Here is a 26,376-nt window from a genome sequence, read left to right as displayed (position 1 = left end):
TGGGCTCACAACATACAAAGCCAAAAATAATTTAATCATCTTATACCTTGGTTTCAACATTGCACAACACTGTTTGCTTGAATTTCTAAACCAAGGAAACTGTGGAGTTATGCTTATGTAATTTATGTAAAAATAATATTACGTAAAAGCACCTGCCCACTGGAACTAACCAGGTTTTCCAAATGTCCAGTATGTAGTGAAGTGGTTCAGAAGCTTCAGTTTATGACTGGGTTCAAACAACTTGCTAAATCACAAACAGATCACAATATGTTATATGATTAGTCTTCTGTAAACACATTCAGTATGGTTTTAAATCATGATTTGTGACAGCATCTTATGGGAACCTAGACCTCTGAAGTTTAAAAATGAACCATTGTTAAATAAACCAGTTTAACGTGCCATGTGAATGAAGTGTTGGAGAGAAGAAATATTAACACCGGCCCACAAAACTTCTCTGAGATCAATCATGCAACATTAAAGTCTCTTTCCAGTTCATCTATAAAATGAGAACAATGTTAACCAACTTATTTTCAATGACTGAGATTAAGAAGAAATTGGTCAACCAGATAATCTTTCACTCATATGCATCCCCATTCTTCTCTCCCTGAGGCATATCCACAGAAAAGAGTCATCACAGAAGGCATCATTCAGTCACCAATGGGACTGCAACAGCCGCACATTTTAAAATGAATGTCAATGTCAGCTGAAAATGACTCTCAATTCTTAGGAAGAAAAAAAAAATCTGACACAATTTTCCTCAAAATGAAAGTTGCTTCAAGCATGGTTTATGAAAAGTACATTTAATGAATTGTTTTGCCCATGTCTATATCTCAGAGGCCTTTACCCCCTTTTTTCTTCTTTTTCAGAGAACTGTAACTTCCCTAGAAGGGGAGGGGGAAGGAAGTTGTTTTAATATGGCCCAGTCTTTAAAAGAATTCAACATGGAAATTGTGTGCTGAATTTTGGAACTTTCCTAATAATATGTCTCTGGTAGTAAGCAAGAGTTTATTAGAAATGATAACCATTAAGCCAGGGATATACACGTACTGCTGAACTCTACCTCCAATCCTTACTTAGATATCTGAAAGACGATAGAAGCTGTGGTTGAAGGAATGGAATGTTTTTCATCAAATAGTCATAGATATTTTCATATGATTAATGTTGGCCATGCTAATTATGTAGGTCATCTCAATAGTGGCATTGGATCTCTTTTCCTCCTTCTTATCTGGATGATCCACACCGTCAGATCTGACAACACTAATAATCCGCTGCCTTACAAAAACTAATTGTGTGTGTGTGTGTGTGTTTTCCTTTGCTGAATATAAGAACCCATTTCTCATCTTTTCTGAACAGGAATGCAGGGCAGTTTTTTTAGGAATGAGATTTCCAGAGTTCGGTCATGATTGTGGGAAGGGCTACTTGACAAGTGTCCATCAGCCAGTAAGCTAGAAATGTTTGCTTTCTGATCTTGTCATTAGTAAGAAAGAAAGGGGGAAAACGTTTAAAGGATTTTTTTAAATAGAAATGTCATAATTTATTTGGCTGGTATAAAAGGCATTACAAAACCTGTCTTCTTTTATAAGAAGAAAATATATTATTTCACATCATAAATAAATTCAGCAAGCATACAACCACTAGCAACCAAAAAAGCCTCACAACACTCCTTTGTGCTTTCCATGTCAGTGCTTTGGAAACAGTTTTAAGATGTTTTTGTAGGATTACAGTACCAAAAAAACCCCACCTGAGGTATTTTGTTTCTTTCTTTTTTAAAAAAAGACAAGATAATGAAAACTGAGACTTGAAGACGAAACACTCATTGCAATTACACCATAAAAATAAATAAATACAAAGAACTTCTTGTACAGGGGGCCAGCATATCCAGAGACTGTGAATTCTGTTGGATTTGCTACTGGAACAGGGAGGCGGGGAATGACAGTAATGGGAATTTTTCAGGAGTAGAAAGCAAAGTCCTTTGTGCTTTGTCCCCTTTATGGGCATCCAAACATTGGTCAAAAATGCCTCTCTGTCAAGATCATCTATCAGAAAGAACCTCGCTTTCTGGAGTCAGAAATATTGATCTGCTGGTGATTCTGTATTGCTTGTAACAATGTAGATGTAACAAGAGGAGACCCATATAAACAAATAGATCTCCTCCTAAAGTTATTGCACTTTTCAGGTAACAACAAGATGTCAAGTCTTTGCACAGAGTCAGCTGGCGCCTGCCTTTCAACAGCTTGGAGATGTGGTGATGGGGCTCTGAAGATAGTTTAGTGCATTGGAAGAAGGATGAACAGGGATGGAAACGGGGAAATTGAAGACAGTTGTAGTGGATGTTCCTCTGTCCAGTGCAGACATAGCTGGGCTTCCAGCCTCTGCTGAGCAATTTGGAGCAAGGACCTGGGATTCAAACTGCAACAGCTGGCCCATGAAGCTAAAGTTAGGGGAGATGATGCTTCTTCTCTGTTTCACAAACTCAAAGGCTTCATCGAGTTTGACTCGGTTGGTCCTCATAAGATAAGCAAGACAAATGGTTGCAGAGCGGGAGATTCCAGCTTGGCAGTGGACAAACACTCGTCCGCCATCATTTTTGATGGAGTCTGAAACAATGAAGAAAACATAAAGCTTAGTACATCTTTTTCCGAGATGCTTCGCCCCGAAGGGAGAATCTTTCCTAGCATCTTAATATTCAGCGAGGAAGGGAGATTGAGGCACAAAGGAAGACAGCAATGATAGGTTGGACGATGCACTGTCTGAACATGCAGGTAATTTATTCTAATTGGCCACTTAATTTTTTTTGCTGAAAAGGCTACTTTGAAAATGCTGTCAGCGTGAGAAGGGATCAGATTACTAGCTGCTCTTTACAACACCCTCATCACTGAATTCAGTGACATCACGCATAAAGCTCTAGATGTTCTTCGCATATACAGAACTATTGTCCAAAGAAACTCAAAGCATCAGCATAACCGTAGATATATTTTAAATGTTGCTGTCTTATTAATCCTCCCTTGCTAGCTACCAAAGAAGGCTCCTTAAAACACTGGCACACGGGGTATTATACATTTGGAATCCAAATGGCACAGCTGCGGAAAGAAAAAGCATTTACCTATGAAGTCAATAGCTTCATTAAACCAGCAACTGATGTCAGCTTTGTGGCTGTCCTCTACAGGGATGCTTTTGTACTGATAGTGTCCTTCAAAATGGTTAGGGCAGTTTGCAGAGACATTGATCAAGGCGGTGATCCCCAAAGTATCCAGCATGTCTTTTCTGGAAGCATGATAGGCACTGCCTAAATACAGGAAAGGCAGGATTTCCACTGGACCACCCTGAAACAGAAAAGAACAGGATCTGTTAAGCCCCAGTTAAAAATTGCCATTATTCCAGAATGATTGTGAGAAATAGTTCTCACAACTACCAACTACCATGCCCTTATCAATTACAAAATTGAAACGTTTACATGGGCCAATTAACTACCCCTGCCCCCCAACTCTCTCTCTCTCTCTCTCTCTCACACACACACACACCCCTCTGTGGCCACCCATCCTCCTTTGAAGAATGTCAACTGACCTGATCATAGAGAGGGGTTCCACAGGAGCTGCAGTTGGAATCGGCACTGCCAGGGGCAATGGTGGTGCTGAGAGGCAAAGTGAGGCCTTTAGGGGCAGAGGGCTTGGTGCACAGTTCAGGGAAGGTGGAAGAGAAGGCCTCGTATCCTCCTGGAAGAAAAGAAAAAGAGAAAACCGGGTGGTTAATATATTTGGAGAAACACAGGGGGGGGGTCCTGGGGCAGACTTCAGAAGACGGGAGGGATGGTGGGGGCGGTGGAAGGGATTAAATAGTCCCCCTCGAGTCGGGCGTCCAAAAAGTGAACCGCTGTGAAGCCCCAGCTAATCAGCCCTTCATAGTTTCTGAAAACTATGGCTTTCCTTTTAACTCCAAAACTCCATCTGGGTGTCCCCCCCTGTAAACCCGAGGGCTGGGGGGACCCAGAGAAGGCGACCTGACTCCGGGGCGAAAACTCACCCTTGAGGAAGCAGATGCGGGTGTCCCGGGCTTCCCTGCAAAGGGTGTTAAGAGCCAGCTGGAGGGTACTGTCCCGCTTGGGCGCTTCGAGATCGGCGCTGCGCTCATCCAGCAGCACCACGGCGTGGTAGAGGCGCTTGTGCAGGCGGGCGCGGGCTTCCTCGTTGGGGAGGATGTGCTCCAAGCCCACGGCGCCCTTCGCCCTCCGCCTCACGATGGTGCTGAGGCGGACGTTGCAAGAGCCTCGGACGTGCGAGGAGTTGAAGGCGAAGAAGGAGCGGCAATCCAGCACCAGGCATTGCAAATCGCGGTCCTGGAGGAAGTCGCGCAGCGTCTCGCAATCCAGGGCGCAGACTTGCATGTTGACCATCGCTCGAGTCAGGGCGGGCAGCGCGGGGAAGGGCAAAAAGACCCCCTTGTCCTTTCTTCTCCCCTCTAGGCGCCTTTAAAACAAAAACAAAAAAACTTCCTCCGCTTGGCTGGGTTTCTGAGCAAGCAGCTTCGGGTTGCTTTATTCCCCCGTCCGGATAATTTCTGTAATTTTCCCCTCCAAGAAACTGGATCTGAGCTGGGAGGTGAAGCTCTTTTTTTTTTTTCCTTCTTGTTGTTTTAATCCGATCTTCGCTGGTTTGATTGGCGCGCTGGGAAAGCTGGCTGGCGCGTTTTGCGGCTCAAGAGCGTTGTCGTTCCGAGGGTTGCTGGCTTGTTTGCTCGCTCAGCCTGAACCGGCGTGGCTTTTATAGGAAGGGTGGAGGCGCTTCTTTCTTTTCTTTCCCCTTTTTAAAAAAAACAATAAATGAATGGGGCTCGGTCACGTGACCTGCCCTTCGCAGAAGACGTCACCGCAGACACTCCCAGCTCCGAAGCACTCACGTCATCGAAGGGCCTGAAGAGCCAAGTCACTTTGCCAGGGCCGATCCACGAAAGCCCTCCTCCCTCCCCCGGGAAGGAAACCGACTGATGCAAGCGCGGCTGAGTCCTCGCCCCTCCGCCGCCTGACCTTTCCGCCGGGTTTTTTTGTTTTTTTTAAAGAGGGCGCAGCGTGTACTGTACAACAACAAACGCGCACATCGAACCAAAAAGAAAAAAAAAGGCCTCTCTGCTTCCCTCTGCGGGTTGAAATTGCAGGAGCCGAACTCTGGAATCTCTCTTTGATACTGTAATGCGGAGACTAGAAGATTCTCCGGCAGTAGCGAAGGATCGGCCGGCGATGGGAAACGAGCTCAAGACCTACATTTTATCTCTTTTATTGCAAGCCGTCGTGTAAAAGAGATGGGCGGCTACAGACGGACAATAAATAAATAATACGTCTCCTTTACAAGACCGATTCCCCTTCTCCGCATTCTTGTATCTTCCACCCTTCTTCCTTCCTCTAATTTATTCTATTTTATAATTATTATTATACCATCATCAGGTAACGGGGTGGGAGTTGGTTTTTGATTTTTGTTTTGTTTTGTTTTTTGTTTTCTCAAATTTTGTTCTATTGTACTTTACTAATTTATTTGTTCTTTTTGTTAGTTTTTATTGTTTTTATTTTTGTTTTAAATATGTTTTTTCATTGTGTAAGCCACCTCGAGTCGCCATGGGCGAATAGGCAGCAACATAAATTAATTAAATAAATAAATAAATAACATGCCTACCTACAGGAGCATTAGATCCTTAAGACCAAGCCCTAACATTGGTTACCTAGTAACCCCCCCCACCCCGTTACCTGATGATATAACTATAAAATAGACCTAGTAACCAATGTTAGGGCGGTATTAATACAGATTCTGATTCTGCAAATTTTTAAATTGTCAAGAAAGAAAAAGTGGAAAGGATAACAGGAAAGTAAAAGATAATCCTTGACTTACGAGCATAATTGAATCCAAAAGTTCTGTTGCAAAGTAAGACAGTTGCGAAGTGAGTTTTGTCCCAACTGATGATCTTTCTTGCTACAGTTAAATGAATCCCTGATGTGTTGTTAAGTGAATTGTTCGGTAATTGAGCAAATCTGACTTTTCCCCCATCGACTTTGCTTGTGGAAGCCAGCTGGGAAGCTTACAAATGACAATCACATGACCTCAGGACACTGCAAATATCATAAATATGGGCCAGTTGCCAAGCCCTGAATTTTGATCAAGTGCGCATGGAGATGCTACAATGGTCAAAAGTCTGGAAACCGGTCATAAATCATGTTTTTCAGTGCTGTTGTAATCTTGAACAATCATTAAATGATTGATTATAAGTCTAGGGCTACCTGTAGTTACCTTCATAAAACTAGAACTTTTAACATTAATTACGGGCACTGTTCATTATGCCTCTGGGTGTTCAGTCTAAACAATATAAAACTGCTGTACAATGTGGAGTTTTGTTCTCCTAAAGGCGTACTAGAGTTCAAAGCTGATTGTTTTCTAAAAGCATCACAGGATATTCTGGCTTGGACCTGCGTATAAAAGTCACAGCTTGGTAACATCAGACGTTTGGCTTGGTGCGGGTGTTTGTTGTTTTTAATGTGTTTAGTTGAATAAATTTAAAATGGTTTTGTATGCTGTTTTAACTTTTGATCAGAAGCTGCCCAGAGTTGGTTATAAGAGGAGCAGCTATATCAATACCTACATAAATAAAATAATAAGTGGATAGTAACTGGATTGCTGAAGGAAAAATTATTTTTCAGTTGAGAAATTATTAATAAATATGTTCATCTCGGAGCTGATATATATTAAACCATTATTCATCTTTAAAGTAGCAACCGAATTTTGAAATAACTCTTACAGACGTGTATTTTTTCGGTGAGACACAGAAAAAAAATCTCAAGGCACGTTTATGCTGTAATTAAATGGGAATATAGTTGCAGCCTATTGAAGTTAGGTTAGCTGTAATTAATTTACAATCTTATTTCACTGAGATTTAAGTACATCTAACTGTATTTTCAATGGAGAGATTATGATTTCTTGGTTCTCAGAAGACAGACTTAAGGAGCAAGATTCCTGGGCATTATTCTTCCTTGGTTTATGTAGTACAAATGGGCTGCAATAAATAGATTTCATGTTGGCCAGACTATGTGGACTGGGGATAATGGGGATTGTAGACCATTCAGAGTTGAAGTCCAAACATTTAAAATTGCTGACGTTGAGAGACACCATCTTGGAAGATTGGAATCTGCTAATAACCCTCTCCTGTAAAGTTACCCCTAGGCACAAGACCTAGCTTTCCTTGGGTAATGATTCCTCTGCACATCCACTATCCTTTCTAGATTTCAAAAGACAGGTATTTCCCAATATCACATAATCAGCAAACCTGGGACAAACCCGTGCAGGTTTCCATAAAGTGATTCTGTAATCACATATTGTATAATCCACTTCCCTCAATTCCATCATAGCAGTTCTTATGAGACAGAGGTGACAATGCATCAAGTCAACTTTTCATTTGAAAACCTGGTGCCCAGAAATCATTTTTTATTTATTTGATTACTTATATCCCACATTTATTATTTTTAAAAGTAATTCAAGACAGCAAACATACCCAACACATCTTCGTTCTGCTATTTTCCCTACAACAACACTCCTTTGAGGTGAATCGGGCTGAGCGAGAGTGACTGGCTTTCATGGCTAAGGTGGGACTTTAATTCACAGTTTCTTGATTTCTAGCCTGGTATCTTAACCATTAGATAAGAGGTCCAAAAGTTTATACAAATGGGAAAACAGACTGTCAATGATGTCCACAATACTTTAGCAAGGAAGGAAAGGAAAAGTTTTACTGAAGTTTCATATATACTACACCTGCGCTAAAAATAAATCAATCTAGTTCTCAAATGCTCTTACTGTCAACCCTGAAGCTGATCTGACAGAAGCCATTTTGATGGCTTCAGTGTTGCCACACTGGAGCCAAGGGATAGGGAGCGGGGACTTGAGATAGAGGGGATTTTGTAGCCAAAACAAAATACTTTCTCTTGAGAACCAAGACATTCTCACACCTGGTTGAAGGAAGGCAGAGTGATGCTACCCGGTGATTAGACTATGTGACTGATGGTTTTGAGAAAGTAGAAAATCTTTTACTTTTAATTAGGTGAAAACCACAAGAGTTTTCAGAGTTGGTTTTCACCAGGTATGTGCCAATATGATATTTCCAATAAAGTATTCTGTCAGTCTCGGAGTTTTGCTTGCTATGGATTTATTACTTGGAACCCTTACACTGACATCCTCTAAATCCCAGAAGTATGGAGCTGTTAAGAAATTAGTAACTTTCTCATGAAGAAGTATCTTAAGAGACTCATTTGAATGCCCTCATCTATTCTTAGGCTCCGTCTTGTTTCTGGCATCCCCAGCATCAGTGGCTGCTTGCCAGCCTTCCCTTAGGAAAGGGTCTCTCCACCTTGGCAACTTTTAAGATGTGTGGATTAATCCACAGATAACATACCATCTGGAGAATTCTGGGAGCTGAAGCCCACCAAGTCTTAAAAGCTGTGAAGCTTAAGAAAGGGACTTAGGGAATTAAATCATGAGGTAAAAAATGTCTCCCATGCTACACTGGGTGCCCTAGGACTTTAGTTGTAATACTTAGACATGTGTAGCAAAATTATGGCTCTTTCATCCAAATTCAACGCTATGACAAAGGGTACCCGAGGCCCCTTTAATATTTTAGGCACTAAAATGCTTTTGTAGTTTTTCTACTTGAGCAGCTGTTCTGTATGCAGCTATTGATTAGAAGAGATTGTCTACCAGGCTTATAAAATATTTATGTATAATGAATATATAGTAAACGTAGGCAGAATTTGTAGTATTAGGCATGTTTATTTGTGTTTACAGCCAAAACAAAAGCTAAGAGATATTGTATATTACTGCAATGATAAAGGATCTATGGACCATGCTGCCATTAAAAAAATATAAAAAATATAATGTATGCTATTTGCAGTTTTTAAAAATATAGAGCACATCAAAAAGCATTTAAAATAATAAGCAAACCCAGAAAAGTTCCTGCTCAGAAAATTCCCTTATCTGGAGATCAAAGGGGAGAGTACGTTGGAAAACAGGTTTTAACCACTCCCACTGCAAGCATCATAGCACTAAAACCGTCCTTTGACTCCTAGTGACTTCATGGATATACCCACATAGTTTTCTTCACAACAATACGGAAGTGATTTGCCATAGCCTTCTTGCAGGAGATAGATATGATTTCCTGGTCTATTCCAGAGCGTAGGGATTTATTTTCCTGTGGCCTCTTATCTTGTTCTAGTAGGAGCTAACATTTACCAGGTTTTTAAAAATTGAACTATAATTACTGTTATCATGTTAAACTATATAACATAGATTCAGAAAAAAGTTACAGAAAATATTAAAAAATCCACTAAATATAGTACTTGAGTAAAAATACATGTATATATTTACATATCTAAAAAACTACTAGTGAAAAATTTTGCTATTGAGGTAAATGATACAATGCATCCAAATTTGATAGAATTGTGGTTCCTCCTCTGATATCTTATTATTTCAACTGTGCTGTGATTTACTTTTAAGGAAATTGAAGAGGACTTATTAATCAATATCTCAATTGATTAATTTAGAATTTTCCAATATTTAGCCATTATTATTTTAGCTGCTAAAATTAAGTATATAGTAAGTTCCTTATTTTTAGCTTGAGATTCAATCCTATAAATAAATGTAATAAGCCTAACTGAAGAAAAGTCAACTCTTTGCTTATTAATGGTACTTATTTCCCTTATTTTTTTACTAATTGGTATTTTAATCTTATATCATTATTCAACGTAGAGTAGTAAAGTAACAATTATCTCAATCTTTGATTTTTTTTCAAGAATACAGTATAAATGAAGAATAAAGTAAGATTATATGAAGGCAGTATTAAGAAGACAATGCATAAAGCAGTTGAGCATGATTTTAAAAAGATAATCAGAAATTGCAGGTAAACTTTATTCAAACATTAACAGTCTACTAGCCAAGCACAATAAAACTGGATCAACTAGTATTTATAAACAGCAAGAAAACAAAAGGTAAGAGTTGTGTGATTTGAGAGGCAGATAAGATTTTCTCTCAAATTGTTAAGCAAAAATATTACAAATATGCTAATTCTAGAATGCTTCCAAATAAATTGAAAAAAGCTAAGGGAAGAAATAGTACTAGTGCAATTAAAGATAATAGTGCACAAACACTGACTGAAACCAAAGATATAAATAAGAATTTTATTTTCTTTAGCAATTATATTCTTTATGTAACCCATCACTAACAAAAAATAATCAATATTTTTTACAGATTAATGTCCCCAGAATTAACCCCAGAGGACATACAATTTATGGAATCTCCTTTCTCTCTTTCCAAAGAAATCTTGAGATCTATTAAAAATTGAAAATCTCTGGGCCCTGATGGACTTTCAGGGAATTTTAAATGTACTTAAAGTGGTCTTAATACCTGAATTTCTACTTATATGTAACACTTTGCATCAGTCTTGGAGACCTATGAGTTCTTTTCAGGATCAACCAAGATTGACTAGACTCACTAGATTAGAACATAAAGCACAGGGAAAGAAACCCCTTATCATGGAAGTAAAAAGTAGAATATTGAGAAAGAAACAGCAACAGGTGACCAGAATACAAATCTAAATGCAGCTGTAGTGGCAGATGTTACATCTCTAGCATAAATAAAAGTGTTTTGAATGTATCTACATAAACACACACAAACACATGGGGAGGATGATTTCTCCCCTCCCCCAAAATTATGTTTTTGAACCAATTCTGAGACAATCTTGTCAACTTCTGGGATCAACAGTACTCCTACAGTATATCTGTGCCTATTAATTACAGGTAGTCCTCCACTTATAACCATTCATTTAGTGACTGTTCAAAGTTACCATGGCACTGGAAAAAGTGATATATGACTGTTTTTCATACTTACGACCATTGCAACATTCCACTGGTCACATGATCAGAATTCAGATACTTGGCAATGGCATGTATTTATGATGGTTACAATGTCCCAGGATTATGGTATTACCTGTTGCGACCTTCTGACAAGCGAAGTCAATGGAGAAGCTAGATTTACTTAACCATGTCACTAACTTAACAACTGCAATGATTCATTTAACAACTGTGGCAAGGAAGGTTGTAGATTGGGGCATAATTAGCAATAGAAATGTTGGGCTCAGTTATTGTCGTAAGTCAAGGACTACCTGTATAGAATATGTCATTTGGATTCAGTTAAGCATTTTTCAGTGAACCTATGTGACCCTCCATTTTCTACTGCTGTACTTGATAACTGCACTTGATAACATAAGTACACACACTTATTAACATTTCCGGCCTCTGATAGGAAACATCAAGAGCCTTTGTTTTTACATAAGCTTAGAGGCTTTGGTTAGTGATTAACTGAGAGCAGTAGGTTCATCCTTCCTCTGAGACCTTTAAATAAGTAATTTATCCAGCCAATTAGATTAGGTCTTCACCTTTTATTTCATATTAACAACCCTGACTGCAAATTTGTTTTCTTCCACATTTTTCCAGAATGTTCCAGAGCATTCTCAATTTCACTAGTCTTTCTTCATTTATAATCCTTATACTCTATAAAAAGTAAATAAGAACAATCTATTTAAAAGTACTTTAAGTCCTACACTAAATGAAAACAAGACTTACATAGCTTCTTTCCAGACTTTATCTTATCAAAAACACTATAAATTTCCGATGAGTAATTTTAATTTTTAGTATTTATATTTTACTTTTGACCTTCCAACATACTTCAGTTACAAATATGTCTGTTGAATCATGATGACTAAAATGTATCTTTCAGTTTCTACAACGTATTTTCCTAGGTTGATTTTTCTCACATCAAAATTTAAAAACATGAGGTGAACTTAGTTCTATCATGTAAAGTAAGAATATTTTCTTACTGGCTGTGTAATTGTTTCCATTCAGAAACTTTAGTACCAAACGGCTAGAAATGTAGCTGATCCAGATTGTTGTTTTTTTTAAATAAACATGGGCAGGCAAACACAATTTGTGTCTGTTTATTTAGTATCATTCTTACTATAATAACACAATTAGCACAGATTGTGGACCCCCCCCAAAATCATATGCTTTTATTACATTCCACCCCCGTTTCAGCAAAATTATTAAGAAAAGAGCATCAGGCAATTTAGGGGACAAATAGAATCTCTCAACAATTGCTTTCTGAAATAAAATAATTAAATTCGGAGGAAATTCAGGCATTACACAAACATTTCTACAAAAAAAAAAATTACATGTTGAATGAGCCCCAATTGCTGGATCACATCACATCATGCTATGAACAATAGTGCTGAAATCATAACAGATGGGTGCTATTACAAAGGGTTACTTTTGGAAGAGTTTATTGTGAATACATCCACAATATTGGGCTTAATATTGGATTTTAAATGTAATCCCACCCCACCCTGACTCCAGCAAGGGTAGTCCAAAAGTTAAAAACTCAGCCTGAAATAGGGTCATTCTCTTATTCCCCCAAATCACAACATAGACATCCCTGGGTAGCCTCTTATTTTCAGCCCTGACTGAAAATTTCATCATTTCATCCTCAGTTAGCCTAAAGTAATCCTTAGATGTCTAGATGCTAGTAGCATTTTCCTCCTTACTGTGACATTGTCCAGTGGGAAGACATGCACAGTCTGGGGGGCTTTTTCATCATTCATTACAGGGTAGGAATCAATTACTGCAGCAACTTCAATGCCGGCCCCCCACTGATTATACCTAAAAGGCTGGTGGGTGGCACTTTAGCTCAGTGGCGGGGAAAGATTTGTAACTTGTAACTGGCCCTCTTCATTGATAAAATGTTAAAATGGTCCTGCGGTGTAAGGAAAAAATAAAACAAAACAATTATTGAATATCTACACTGTTGAATAACTAGAGATTTGCCAACCTCCTTTCTTAAAAAAACTGGTTTTTTAAATTCTATATCCCACTAGTACTTATTTTGGCATTGTAGTTTACTTCCATTTAGCTCTTTACTTGACATTTTAAATTGGATTGTTCATTTCCCCCATAAAAATGACAAAAAAGATGTAAGCGAAAAGCCAGATCATATGTAAAGATTAGAAATTAAAATATGTATTGAATTGAAATAATGAACCATGTTCCATGTTCAAACAAAAACTTCCTTCACAAATGCAATGTTTCTTTCAGTATTTTGTTCCATCTTCACTTGTTAGTGGCACCATTTTGTGAATGGCTGACTTTAGGGATCTGCAGTCCTCTAAAAAAGGTTTTGGGTGAAGAAGAATCCTTTGTTTAATCTAATTGTAATGAACAGCAGAATAAGTATGTATGTTAGCAATTGTAATAAGTTTTCAGCAAGTTGTTACCCTTTATTGCAGTGTAGATAGAGCAGTAGCATTGGGGGGGACTGGAGTGTGGAGGGGCACACTGGAATCAGATTGATACAAGCTTTGCCTTTTTTCTTCAGTTGTCAAACATGCCCAAAGGGACAAAGGTGCAGCAGGATATTGTAATACTGCTTTTCTCATTCTGAGAAAAACAAGAATCTGCCAGTGTCACTGATTAAGTAAAACAGGGTTTTCTAAAGCCATATTTTACTTTATGATTTTATGAGCACCATAAAATCTAAAGTCATAAAATGAACAGCAAATACAATTACAGCATTATATGCATGCCTTTTGGGGAAAAACACACATGCTTTTTATTTCAAATGGAAAATGTATCATCCTAATTAATCCATTCAAAATAGCTGAGCTTTAGTTAAATTTTATTTAATGGAAATGTTGAGTTCTGAAACTTACCTTATGAATCTGGGTACCTATGTATACCTCTTGAGAAGTTGTTTCTTAGAATTAATTGTCAGAGTATATTCATTAACTGGCAGAGACATGGTTAACAAAGTAAGCATGGCAACAGACCAGCCAATGGGAGCTCCATGAGTCATCCAGAGTGACTGTTTAAAACCAAAAGCACTTTCTGAGATTCAAAAATCTGCATCCCATGCTGTTTTAATTCCACAAATAATGTTTGCATATTCACTAAATGCTGCTGAATGGATTCTCCAGGTTGCAAACTGGCTCTGTATAACTTTCTTGATAATTGCATGATAAAAAGAGCCTCTGTGGTACAGTGATTAGAGTGCAGTACTGCAAGCTACCGTATTTGCCGGCGTATAAGACGACTTTTGCCCGAAAAACATGCCTCCAAGTGGGGGTCGCCTTATACGCCGGTATATCCACTGCCGGCTTCCGGATACTTGTTGGACGCAGCGAAGGCGCCTCTGGCTTCCTGGATCCCCTGCGTCGCTTCCGCTTCATCCCGCCGCCTCGCTCCGCCCGAGGCTGCAGCCTTCCTGCTCTTCCCACGGCCCCTGGCACTCCGCCCTGCCGCTGCAGCCCCGGGATTTCTGGAGGGCGTTTCCGGTGGTGGTGGGGGTCGTCTTATACGCCGGGTCGTCTTATACGCCGGCAAATACTTCTGCAGCTAGCTGCCTACAATTTGGCAGTTCAAACCCCACCAGGCTCAAGGTTGACTCAGCCTTCCATCCTTCCGAGGTGGGTAAAATGAGGACCCAAATTGTTGGGGGCAATATGCTGACTCTGTAAACCACTTAGAGAGGGCTGGAAATCACTATAAAGCGGTATAAGTGCTATTGCTATTGCATGCTGACACACTCACATGTACAATCCTTAACTTTTGCCAGACCTCCTTTGCAGTCTTTTCAATGGATGATTGGTATCAATTGAATCACAACTTTTTAGAACAACTGTGATTTCTGTGAAGAAGCAATCTGAAGATGACACACATTGACTTTCCAACATTTTTGCATTTAATTAAGAAAGATGCCATCAGATAACTGGACATACATAATTCTTTAGGTTTCATCATGCTTCTATAAACCTTTTTGGGGGCAATTAATGAAAGCAATAAAGATTCTTAACTATCTGCTAATAATGAATTGAATCCCAAATCAAATTTAAAGAGCAGACCTAAGCTACCACACATGGTTTATTGTCTTAACTGCAGGAAAACTTCCCACTTGTTAACTTTCTGTGAAGGCTGGTTTATGTAACCTTTAGAAATATGGCCAAGTTATTTTCAGTTCTGGCCAAAAGCCCAGACAAAAGTATGGGTGGGGCAAAGCAGCTGTCAGAAAGATCCATTGTACATTTAATGCTCCCACCATCCCGCCAACCATCATCCAAGTGAGAAACACAAGCCTTGGCAACACTGTTCCAAGGCAAATAACAAGTAATTCAGACACAAAGATCCTGAGACCAGACTGATCTGATCAAATAACCATGTACAGATGTCAACTAGTCCTCCTATAAATGACCAGCTCCCAATTCATTAGGACACACAGATGGGGTGAAAAAAATATTTGAGGGAGTGGGAAAGGAAGGGGGAGAGGAGGAAGCCAACATCAGGCTTATGGCTGGCAGCTGCTGGTTTTGTGCTCTAATTACAGCTTTTCTTCTGTCTGTAATAAAACTTGCTTATTCAAGAACAATGTTTTGTAACCTTTCTCTGCTAATCTTCAAGTTTGACTAATAATCTGGTGAAGCCTGACAACAAGGTCACGCATATTACATTGACTGAGCCAAACCCAAGCATATCATAGCATATTTTAATGTGATGGCATTTGGTTGCTGGTTTGGGTGCCCCATTATAAGAAATGAAACAAAATTGAAAATGAATGTATTATGGTTCCTTGCAAGGCTATTCTATATATTCAGAGACACCTGTATGCGCAGATGGTTTTATGTTTAAATATTATCCTCAGTCACAGTGACCCAATGATTCATGTGATCCAGTTTCAATGGCACAGGGGCAGAACAAATGTATATAATCCTTAGAATTAGCAAACTTGTTATAAGACAGTCTTTTCAAGCCTTGTGCTACCCCATTATATAGAACTTTTGTTCTTCACACTTCTGCTGGAAACTGTGAATGATGGGATTTGCAGTTGTAGGAGGAAATATTGCTGGGAAGGTTCTTACTGAATGAAATAGTAACATCTTTCACTTGTGAGCAAAGACTTTGAGTTCATAATTACCCCTTTAACAGCTCCAAGTTGGATTGGTGGGCTGCTTGCATCACTGAAAATATACTGGGATCTCGTCTTTATTGCAAATATTTAGACTTTGTTTCTCAGTCCTTTGGAAAATGATTGCCACTGCCAAAATAAATCCTCAGGAGGTAGGAGTTTAAATGCTGTGATGGAGAGCATATTTGCTCTTTATACAGATTCCTATGCAGCTTCATATGATTGAAAAGACCAACTGTGCACTCCACAATCATTGCATGGAACTAAATTTATTCACTTATCCTTGGCAACTCCTGTTTCTGGTTATTTAATGTTAGCACTATGTGGCATACAGCTTTGCCACTAAAAATGGACACGAATTTGGGAATGTACCCCCAAATTTCTCATTCCTATCATTCAACCGCCAAATTCTTAACATTGAGGATAACATTGAGCATAAACTTCCACTCTTCCTTGTTTGAATGCAGGTGAAACATATGGCCTAATAACTCAGTTTTCTTCATTTTCTACTGTTCCTTGCTTTTTTAAAAAAAAAGTTCTGGAAGATTTGATTTACTTTTATCCTGTTTTGGATGATTCTAATAAAGATATTACCATCTATGGATGTTGATGAAAACTGGAGTAGGGCAACATTTGAACAGGAGAATGTCCTTCTTTAGATCTCCCTGCTCATTATGTGAAGGTTGAGGACTGAAAGGACAGGACTTCAGGATGTTGGTGGCAAGCTGCTTTCTTCACTGCTAAACTGAAATACTCTCCATTAATCTTGGAATGGATAAATAACAAATCTATTGCCAACATTTACCCTGTCATTATTGTCTCTGTTCCCAGTTGTCACAGACATTTTACACACACACACCCAAGATAATACGTGTTAACAGATTTTATAACCTTGTGGCTAGCTTTGGACAGAGCCAATCTTAAGGCAGAAGATGCTACTTTAACACAAGTACAGCTTAGAAACTATTTAAGCCTTTCTCACTCATGGGTTTGGGAAGGAAAGGAAGGCAAGATTGCAGCAGGAAAAAAGATGTTGCCAGAACATGTTGGTACCATGATTAGCAGTAGGAGGGGAATAGCTAAAAACATTTGCACACAAATCCCCCCATCTGCAATTGTAGCAAAAAGTGTTAGTGAAAAGAAGTCTTGGTCTAGTAATACCTTCACTAAATAGCACTACTATTTAGTGATTACTACTCTACTATTTAGTAGAGATTTAAATAATAAGAAATGGGATTTTAACTAACAGAATATGTGTTTGTTGAACAGAGCTGGCCTGAAAGACTCTCTTAAACGGTGATGGGCTTCCTGAGAGAATTTCAGTCAACAATGAACACTCATGAGAGATTCATGATGAAGCAAAGGACTGTCTATAGGAACTTCCCAAATCTGCAATTCTACAGTATAGGTTGATGTCAATGAGAAAAGGAGATGAGGTGGAAATGATAGGATGGAAGAAACACTCTCAGGTCATTTCTAGTTTTATTTTCAAAAGCTCTTTTTAAAAATAATTCCTTTTAAAATGTTTCAAGGCAAAAGTGTGAAACAAAATGTAACAAAAAAAAATACATCAAATTTAAATAACTCCAATGAGTTAAGCTAGGGTTGGACTTCCTTCCTAACTTAATAAAAGCCAGGAAATGCAAAGCTGACCCGTAATATCTCAAAGGATCAGCCTCTTTCATTTTTTATTCAAACAAGAAGGGCACAATTTCAGAATTAATCTGAGCTTGGTCTGATGTATGAAATATGGAAGGAACAGTTACAATCCCCTTTTCTTCTTCTGAGTGGTAATAATAATAACTATAATGAGAAACAGGATATCCCATCTTAACTTTTAGGGTTCAAGAGACTATAAAAAGCACCCCTCCAATTTTATATCTAAAATATCTTTTTCAGGTAATTTGGGCTGAGCAATGGTGAGCTGAAGATGGCTTTGAATCTAGATTTCCCTGAAGTATTTTTTTAATCAAAAGCTGTTTTTCTTTTTTAAAAAACTGACAAAAATCAAGGTTGCTAGAGGCTATCATTATCACGTAGCATCAGCCTACAATTTCCTATCTGTGACAAATGAAGTAAAAAACTATATTTGCAACCTTGATGTTTGTAATCTTCCTGTTAAGATTTCAGATTTTATATTCTGTTTTTATGTTAATTTTGTGTTCCTTTTTACTGAAATATGATGGGAATGTGCCATACAATAAATAAGTAGCCTATGAGAATTCAAAGAAACAGTTAATGGCAGCCACTCTTGGTTAAATCATTATTAAGTAAGGAAGAATAAGATGTGGATGAATCCTTGAATATTACCACTACCACCTCTATCCTGGTCCCAGTCTAATATCTTAACTGCTAAAAACATTGACTTTTGTTGAGCCTGCTCTCTAATTCCACCATTGCTATTCTTATGGTTTGGACAAGTTGTTTGGATGAATGTTTTAACATCCCAACAAAATAGAAATATCTATTGCTAACTTCCCTCAATGAAATATTTAACCCCATTTCACTGAAAAAGCACAAGAATGTGTTCAAATGTTGGGAGCTTACTGTGGAATATTGGTGAAAGTACAATACACAATCAATACATTTCTCATGAGATTGATTTGTGAGAGAAATTTGTAATAAAGAGAAATTCATTGACCTCATTTATTATTGAGACTGAGAACTCATGCTCAAATACTTTATACAAGTTTACATTTTCATAATTTCATATTTTGCGAAGGTCAAGGCATTGTGATTTATGGTTCATTTATATAATATGAACAAATTCATGGTGACAGGGAACCACATGAGGCTAATTCCTCATTGTGTACTCAGAGAAGAAGACTCATTTCCCACCAACTCACTGTGATTTCACAGCTGTAGTTTTACTTATAGGACTATTTCCTGTATAAATCAGTACTGGCACCAGAATTAATTTTTTTTTCTTTCCTTTTTATCCCCCAAGAAAAATAAAAGAGGTTTCAAAGATCGCAGAATAGTTCATAAGAGCATGTAATGATTAACTGACAATGGTAAACCTGTACTGTGGACAACATCAAGGACTGTTTGCTTAATAAACTAGTGACGTTTACAGGTGGCCTCTAAGTGCCTGACACTACTTTCCTTAAATGGACTGTATCCTTTTCCTTGTTCTGTGTGGATCTGAAAGAATTACATTCCAATCTTTGAAAAGGGCTGTGCCAGAGTAGGAGGCCCTCCCAGAAGGTGGCTGAGATCACCCCAAGAACCAAACTGTTTCCCATACTTAAAGGTCCTACTTGTAGGAGTCATTCCATTACTAATGATGCTGGGAAAGGAAGAAAAAAAAGCTTCCATTCACCATGAAAGACTTGAGAACATGGTGACTGAGGTACTCTCTGAGCCAGTATGTTCAGTAGGGGAACTTTGAGACAATCACTATCATTCAGTTTCATCTTTCATAAAGCTTGTATGAAGATAACATGGATTCAAAGGAAAATCATGGAACCTAAACTGAATCCCCATAATAGCAATAGCAATAGTACTTAGACTTATATACCACTTCACAGTGCTTTACAGCCCTCTCTAAGTAGTTTACAGAGTCAGCCTATTGCCCCCAACAATCTGGGTCATCATTTTACTGACCTAGGAAGGATGGAAGGCTGAGTCAACCTAAAAAGGCAAAACATTGTTATGAAGTAAATAAAAGAAATATACAATCTGGATGTATTCTAGATCAGTCTGGTTGTCCCTTCAGAAGTTTCCTTTCCAATTTTTAAAAGCAGCGAGACCCAGTAGGAAAGAGTTGGCAAGGCCAGCCCTGGGTGAAGTGAGAAAATAATTCTGATTAATTTTCTTAAGCTATATATCTATAACAGAGGTGTTTTAATATGATAACTATTTAGTTCCTAATAATACAGACCCACTTTAAAGGAAAATGAGTGGTGGTATTGATGATTGTAACAGTGCCTGTATTATGAGTATTAACAATTTTTTGGATATTATTACTTAGCCATAGCAGATTGTAACAGAGACAAGGATCACCATTCAGAGTCTTCCTCAGTTGCTAATTTATAGCCAGAAGTAATATGCATTTATTTATGTATTCAATTTGTGAGGCTCAATCAGTGATTCGGGGCAGTGAAAATATTAGAAATGAAATAAAAGCAATTAGAATAATGCCAACATTAAAATACTAGCTGGCAAGAATAAATCATCTATGGTAATATCTAATATAACCAAGAAATGACTTTGCACACTCAGGGCCCAAGGCTAGTCACTGAGCTAGGTCTTTAAGAACTTACAAAAATCTAGAACTTGTGGTCTTATGATAAATCAAGATTCCAGGATCTCCCATCAGCAAAATCAAAACATAGTATTACTAAAGGCAAAATAGCATCAAAGATGCATTGCCATTTTCTCTGTTTCTCCTCAATTGCTTTCTGGTCTCAGGCGTTCAGACTGTGCAGGAACATGACCAGTTGCAGAAATATATAGTTGTTTATAGAGCAGGCACAATAAGTACCAAAAATCAGCAGTGGAAATACCAAGGGGGCCATGGGAAGAAGGGGGTAGAGAGTAGGGAAGGTAGAAAGTAGGAAGAGAGGGACCTCCACTTCCCTCCTCTTCTGGTCCCCATTGCAGTTGCATATCTTGTTACAACCATCTTAAACTAGCCCGGGCACATTCTTCCCAATAGGTAATGCCACTGTTGTTTAAAAAAAAATGCTATATGGCGCAGAAATCTCCAACAGCAGATTTGCAAATTGTGTAATAATTAAAGCACAGGCATCAATAGAACACCTTACATTTCTCAGAAAAAAATCCAGAAAATTTCTCAGAAAAAAAGTCACCACTGGAAGGAAGGGCTGTAGTGGCAGTGCCTACCTTTACAGTAGATGTAACTGTTTCTCCAGGTGAAAGAGTACTATTTGGGCAGGTAGCAACATAACAGGAACCCCCCCCCCCTTTCTCAGAATAAGCTTTTAAATAAATTACTACAGTTTTCCCATTTTGGTTTCAGAGTGCATGGTGAGAGCATCAAATCTGACATTGGCCCACAAAGAATAAATGACTTTCATTTTAACAAAGGCATAACACTAGAAAGATGGGACTAGACCACGGGTGTCAAACTCGTGCCGTCACGTTGCTGTCACATGATATTTTGTGATGTTTTTTCCCTTTAGGGAGCTGGGGTAGGTGTGGCCTGCCCATGTCAAATATTATTCTTGTGGGAGGATTCAGCAAGATCTCACTTTAAAGGGCAGTTTCACACCCCTGGACTAGACCATGAATTCTAGTCCCATCTTAAGCACACAGCTATCTTGATGAACATAGGCCAATCACTCTTTCCCAGCACAAGGAAGTAGGCAATGGCAAACCGCTTCTGATGCTGCCAGAAAAACTGCAGGAATTTATTCAGGCAGTCATCAGGAGTCAATGTGACTTGAAGGCACACAAAAAAGGGAAAGCTTTTAGAAACTGGATTAGCTACATCAAGTTGGAGGAGGCAAAAATTTGCATACTAGAACTAGCAATCATTAACTAGATCAAGCAATAAGATAAAGAGACAGAGAATAGGGGCATAAAAAAGGATGTATCAGAGGAAAGCAGCAATGACAAGAAATGATAGTAGACATCTATCCAAATTGGACTAACCTCCAATTTCTTTGCAATTTGTTGCAATGGTCACTGTTCTTTGCAGAGCCTGAATCTCTGGTCCAGACTGGAAAATATGTATCTCAATGTCCTTTCTTCTCTGAAGATTTCCAACCATAGAAAACTTAAGCCTCCTCTACTCTTGAAGCCAATCTTCTTGCTTCTCTTTAGAAAAGGACATCTACTGTGTTTATTGGAAACTTTAAAGTTATCCACTAGCCAGTAGCCTATACCCTTAAGAAACATTAGATTACAGTACTGCCGCTGCTTATCAAATAGTGACAAAGAAATAGCATTACAGGAGAGTCGGTTTGATACAATCATTAAGATTCCAGGCTAGAAACTAAGAAACTGTCAGTTCTAGTTCCATTTTAGGCACAAAGCCAATTGGATTACCTTGGGTTAGTCACTCTCTGAGTCCTGGGAAGCAAGCAAGGGCAAAGATTTCGGAAATCTTGTCAAGAAAACTGCAGGGACTTGTTCAGTCAATTATCAGGAGTCAGTATGACTCAAAGGCACACACATATCAAGTACTATAGACTTCTGCAGCAAAAGAAATTTATATAAGGTACCAACCAGAGTTGTAAACTGTACAATTTACAAACTGTATGCAAGCTTTTAAATTCTTTTTTTTTTTTTTTGTAAATTTTATTTGAGTTTTCACAAAAAAATACAAATAAAACATCTTTTTTGAAAGTAGCGTAATCCCGGGTTACATTTCTTCGTACAGACACAAATTCAATTTCATGCTCATTTTTATGTTCTATTCCATATCTTATTACTGTTTTACATTTTCTACATAGCTTCTCCCCTCTTTTAATTTTCTCAATTTTATTTTAATTATCTCGTCTCAATTCAAATCATTATATTTATACTTTTTGTCTGTCCTGTTTCAATTTCATATTATCTTTTCTCATTAAACAAAGTTTCTCCTGTAGTTGCTGATTGGAGTATGACACCTTTATATCTTTTAAGTTTGTCCATTTAACTCTTTTTTAGGCTTCAATATATACCTTAAAGTTATAACATTCAATATAATACATAACTTCCATTCGGATTCTGCTTGGTACATTCTTAAAATACACACTATATTCTTTAAAAAAAGATTATAAATATATGTAATTAAAACAACACATTCCATTCCAATTCAATTCTATCATTAATGTTAATATTCATTAAAATCTTAACTTCTTTAACATTACTTTTCAATTAAATATCATACTTCTATGGGAACAGCTAGTTATGAGCTTTCCATAATTAATTCCCCCTCCGCCTCTTCACTTATATTTTATAAAACATTAACTAATTAAACTGTTCCCGTCCCTTCCTAATTCAATTTTCTCATTTATTTTATTTCATTTATTTTATTAACAAACATTTCACTAAATTACACTAACTATTTTATCCCTCATTTTAATCATACATTGTTTCCAATTTTCCAAAGTTATTTCTATTACTAATATAACAATACAATCTTATGTACCTTTACAGAATCCCTTTTTCGGTTAAATTTTCACCCATTATCTCTAAATAGGCCCTGTTTCTCTATATCTTGTTTTGGTCCTTTGCAACTTCTTTTCCTTTCCTTCTTCCCTCTCTTCTTCTTTCTTCCCTGTTTACCCCCTTGTCTCTCTACCTCTATTTCTCTCTTCTGTATTCCCCTCTTCTGTTGCTTTCCAGTATTATACTTATTTTTCGAATTATTTTTCTTTTCTTTGGTTGTTTTTTTAAGTCTTAAATTCTCCATTCTCTTCCCCCCCCCTTTCCTTTTTCTTCCCCGCATAGAATTACTTGTTTATTAAAGATGGATTCTTCTTTGTCCCAGTCTTCTTGTTTTGCAGACATTTCTTGTTGTTTCTCATAGTTCCAAATCTCCATTTCTAAGAATTGAAAAACGAAGCCAAAAGAACATCTCCCTTTTTGTGCATCTTCTTTATACTTTTTAAGTTCCATTTTCAATTCATCCAGAAGTAGTGCCATTGTATAAATTTTTAAATAACCACCTGATTAATTTTAGTCATTCAAATGTAATAACCAAGAATCCAAAGATCATCAAGTAATCCAAATACACGCAAGCTGTTTCTTTTTGCTTTTTTTTTCACTTTCTCTTCCTGGGGTTCTACTTTTTAGTTGCCAAGTTTCAGTTAAAATATATCTTTTAGAAGTCTTGTTGAAGTTTTACTGTAGATTCCTTTTAATTCCAGGCAGTCTCCTCCCTCTTTCCAGATCCTACCCTTTTATTCTTTTTCTCTCCTTTCCTGCTTATAAATTTTTTTTTAGTGTCCAGAAATCTTTATTATCCCTTTGACATTTTGTTTTATTTTCAGCTTAATTGCCTGTTGATGTCAAAGCGGATTTTTCCGATTTCTTATTTAAGTCCCTAAGTTGTCAGTATAGGGAAAGGGAGAGAAGAAAAAAAAAACCAAACTTTTCACTTTCCTTCGCTGCTTCAGACTCTTCTTTGGGAACGATGATATTTTTTTGTAAGTTTAAATTCCAGGGTACCTTAGTTGTTGCTTTTGCAATTTAACCCGGTCAGCCAAAACTTTCACTTCTTATCTTCCTCCTGCACATTCTTTTCTGGTCGAGTTCTTCTTTGAGATGGCCATTTCTGACCACCGCTGCAACCGCCTTCGGGAAAGGGAGTAATGGCCAGCTGAGATGTGGCTCTCCTCAACCCTGCTGGCAGTCTCCCCCCTCTTCACCACCTCTATGGGATGGCTTAGCCCCGAAACCAGCCGGCTCAGGGTGCTCCAGTGGCGAGCCCAGACCGAAACCGCGCACGATCGCAGATTTCTATCTGTTGCCGAAGAAGCTCAAAACCGGAAGCCTCCAAGCTTTTAAATTCTTATAATTTGAACAAAGTAATGAGATGTCACAAATGTGATTGATTGTCCAACTCTGTCTCTACATGTTATCATATACAGTATCATATTTTTGGAATACAGAGTTTGATGTGTTATGAAGAACGTTGACTCTAATGAGCCTGGGGAATCGGTTTTGGATGGTAAATTATCAGAAGCTTTGAGCCCTGTGGTTGATTCCTCCCTTGAATGCTAATAACATCCAAAATGTCTGTATAAAGGAAAAAGTTTACAGTATACATCAGGGGTGTCAAACTCGCAGCCCGTGGCCCGGATGCATCATGTGCTGGCCCCGCCCCCATCCAGTTTAATGAAGCAGGGAAAAGTCCTGATGCATCAGGTGATGCCACTGTGATGACACAAGTTTGACACCCCTAGTATACATGGAATAAAAGAAATTGGAACAGCAGGTTTCAAGTGGGGACTGATTTGTGCAAGCCAATGGGAAAGAAAATCCTTCCATATAAAACAGAAAAATATGATCTATTCTTTTCTCAAGAGGGCAAAGAGTTACCATACTTTTTATGGCATCATGGTTGGCCAGCAGCTGCTTTTGGTTGAAAAGCAGGTGGCTGGTCATGTTTGCCAAGGAAACCAAAGAGTTATGGGAAGAAACAATTTTTCTCCAGAGGGTTAATATTATGATCCATGACAGTTCCTCTTTCAAGAAGAGGGACAGCCTATCTGAGTCATAGAACAGTGGATCACAGTTCAAGTCAACCTCATGCATATGAGCAAGATGAAAGCCAGAATGCAAAGATCAGAATTCAGGAGCTCAAACAGAAATATAAAACTAGGCACGCACACCCCTAACTACCTGAATTCTAACTACTGCTGGCCTTAAATGCAAGCTACTCAATGCAAGAAGCCTTGCGAATAAAATACCTGAATTTCTCCTATTACTAAATATGGCTAAATTCGACATCATATTTGTCTGTGAAACATGGCTCAATGCATCTCTCCCCGACTCCATTACCACAGTAAGAGACTATCTTGTTTACCGATCAGATCATGAAATTCGTAGAGGAGGTGGTGTTGCTATCTTCTATAAAAAGTCCTTACATCTAAAAAACATCCAAGTTACCCAGGAGCTTGCTCTTCCTGAGACCATCATCTGTGAACTATCCTTAAATATCACATTTCAATTCTTACTATGTTACAGAGCACCTGATTATGACATTGAACATGTAAACAAGCTAAATACACTACTAACATGGGCAGCATCCTGCCCACACGCTTTTATTTTTCTTGGTGACTTCAATCTACCTCATATTGACTGGACCCTAAATGAATGTACAACTGAACCCATACATGCAACCTTCTACAATGCTGTTACAAATCTGGGACTGGAACAACTAGTAACCAACAACACTAGACTAAACAACTGCCTCAATCTCATCTTCTGCAATAGTTTGAATTTAATTTACGGAATACAAACTAAAGAACCCTTTTCCAGCAGTGACCACAATATGATTGACTTTTGTCTCAACATACGCCCACACAAAAATCATCACAATGACGTAATCCCCAATTATAACTTCAAAAAAGGCAACTATGATCTTATAGACAATGATCTCTCATCTCTTGATTGGCAATTTCTATTCACTGGATGCAATACTGTTGAAGACCATTACAACATATTTTTACTTGAAGTCAAAAGAGTCATCAAACTATATGTACCAATAACAACCCAAAACCAGAAAAAACAGATTACCCACAACAATAAGGAAACTTCAATCCAAAAAGAGATCACTCTGGCGGAAAAACAAATCTGGTCACGTTGCCAATTTTAAAAGCCAATACAAAAATTTATGCCACCAGATAAAGACTGAATGCACCAATTATCACATTAAACAAGAGGAAAACCTTCTATG

At 38.1% G+C, this 26,376-nt stretch overlaps 1 protein-coding gene across 1 annotated transcript; it reads right to left on the bottom strand.

The window, feature by feature from the left end:
- Positions 1–1,509: 1,509 nt before the first annotated feature.
- DUSP1 (dual specificity phosphatase 1) lies at positions 1,510–6,541 on the bottom strand. The gene is made up of 4 exons (XM_026688233.2): positions 4,021–6,541; positions 3,565–3,713; positions 3,104–3,323; positions 1,510–2,597 (listed from the first exon to the last, which is right to left on the bottom strand). Exons 1-4 carry the CDS (start codon positions 4,388–4,390, stop codon positions 2,227–2,229), a joined length of 1,110 nt encoding a protein of 369 aa, XP_026544018.1. The 5' UTR covers positions 4,391–6,541; the 3' UTR covers positions 1,510–2,226.
- Positions 6,542–26,376: the final 19,835 nt, after the last annotated feature.

Source organism: Notechis scutatus, chromosome 2 (assembly GCF_049901735.1).
Source record: "Notechis scutatus isolate UNSWTSFEM ecotype Mainland chromosome 2, rNotScu1.2, whole genome shotgun sequence".
Taxonomy (NCBI): Eukaryota; Metazoa; Chordata; class Lepidosauria; order Squamata; family Elapidae; genus Notechis; species Notechis scutatus.
Note: the sequence above shows the minus strand (reverse complement) of the source record. Positions and strands in the feature narration are given on the sequence as shown.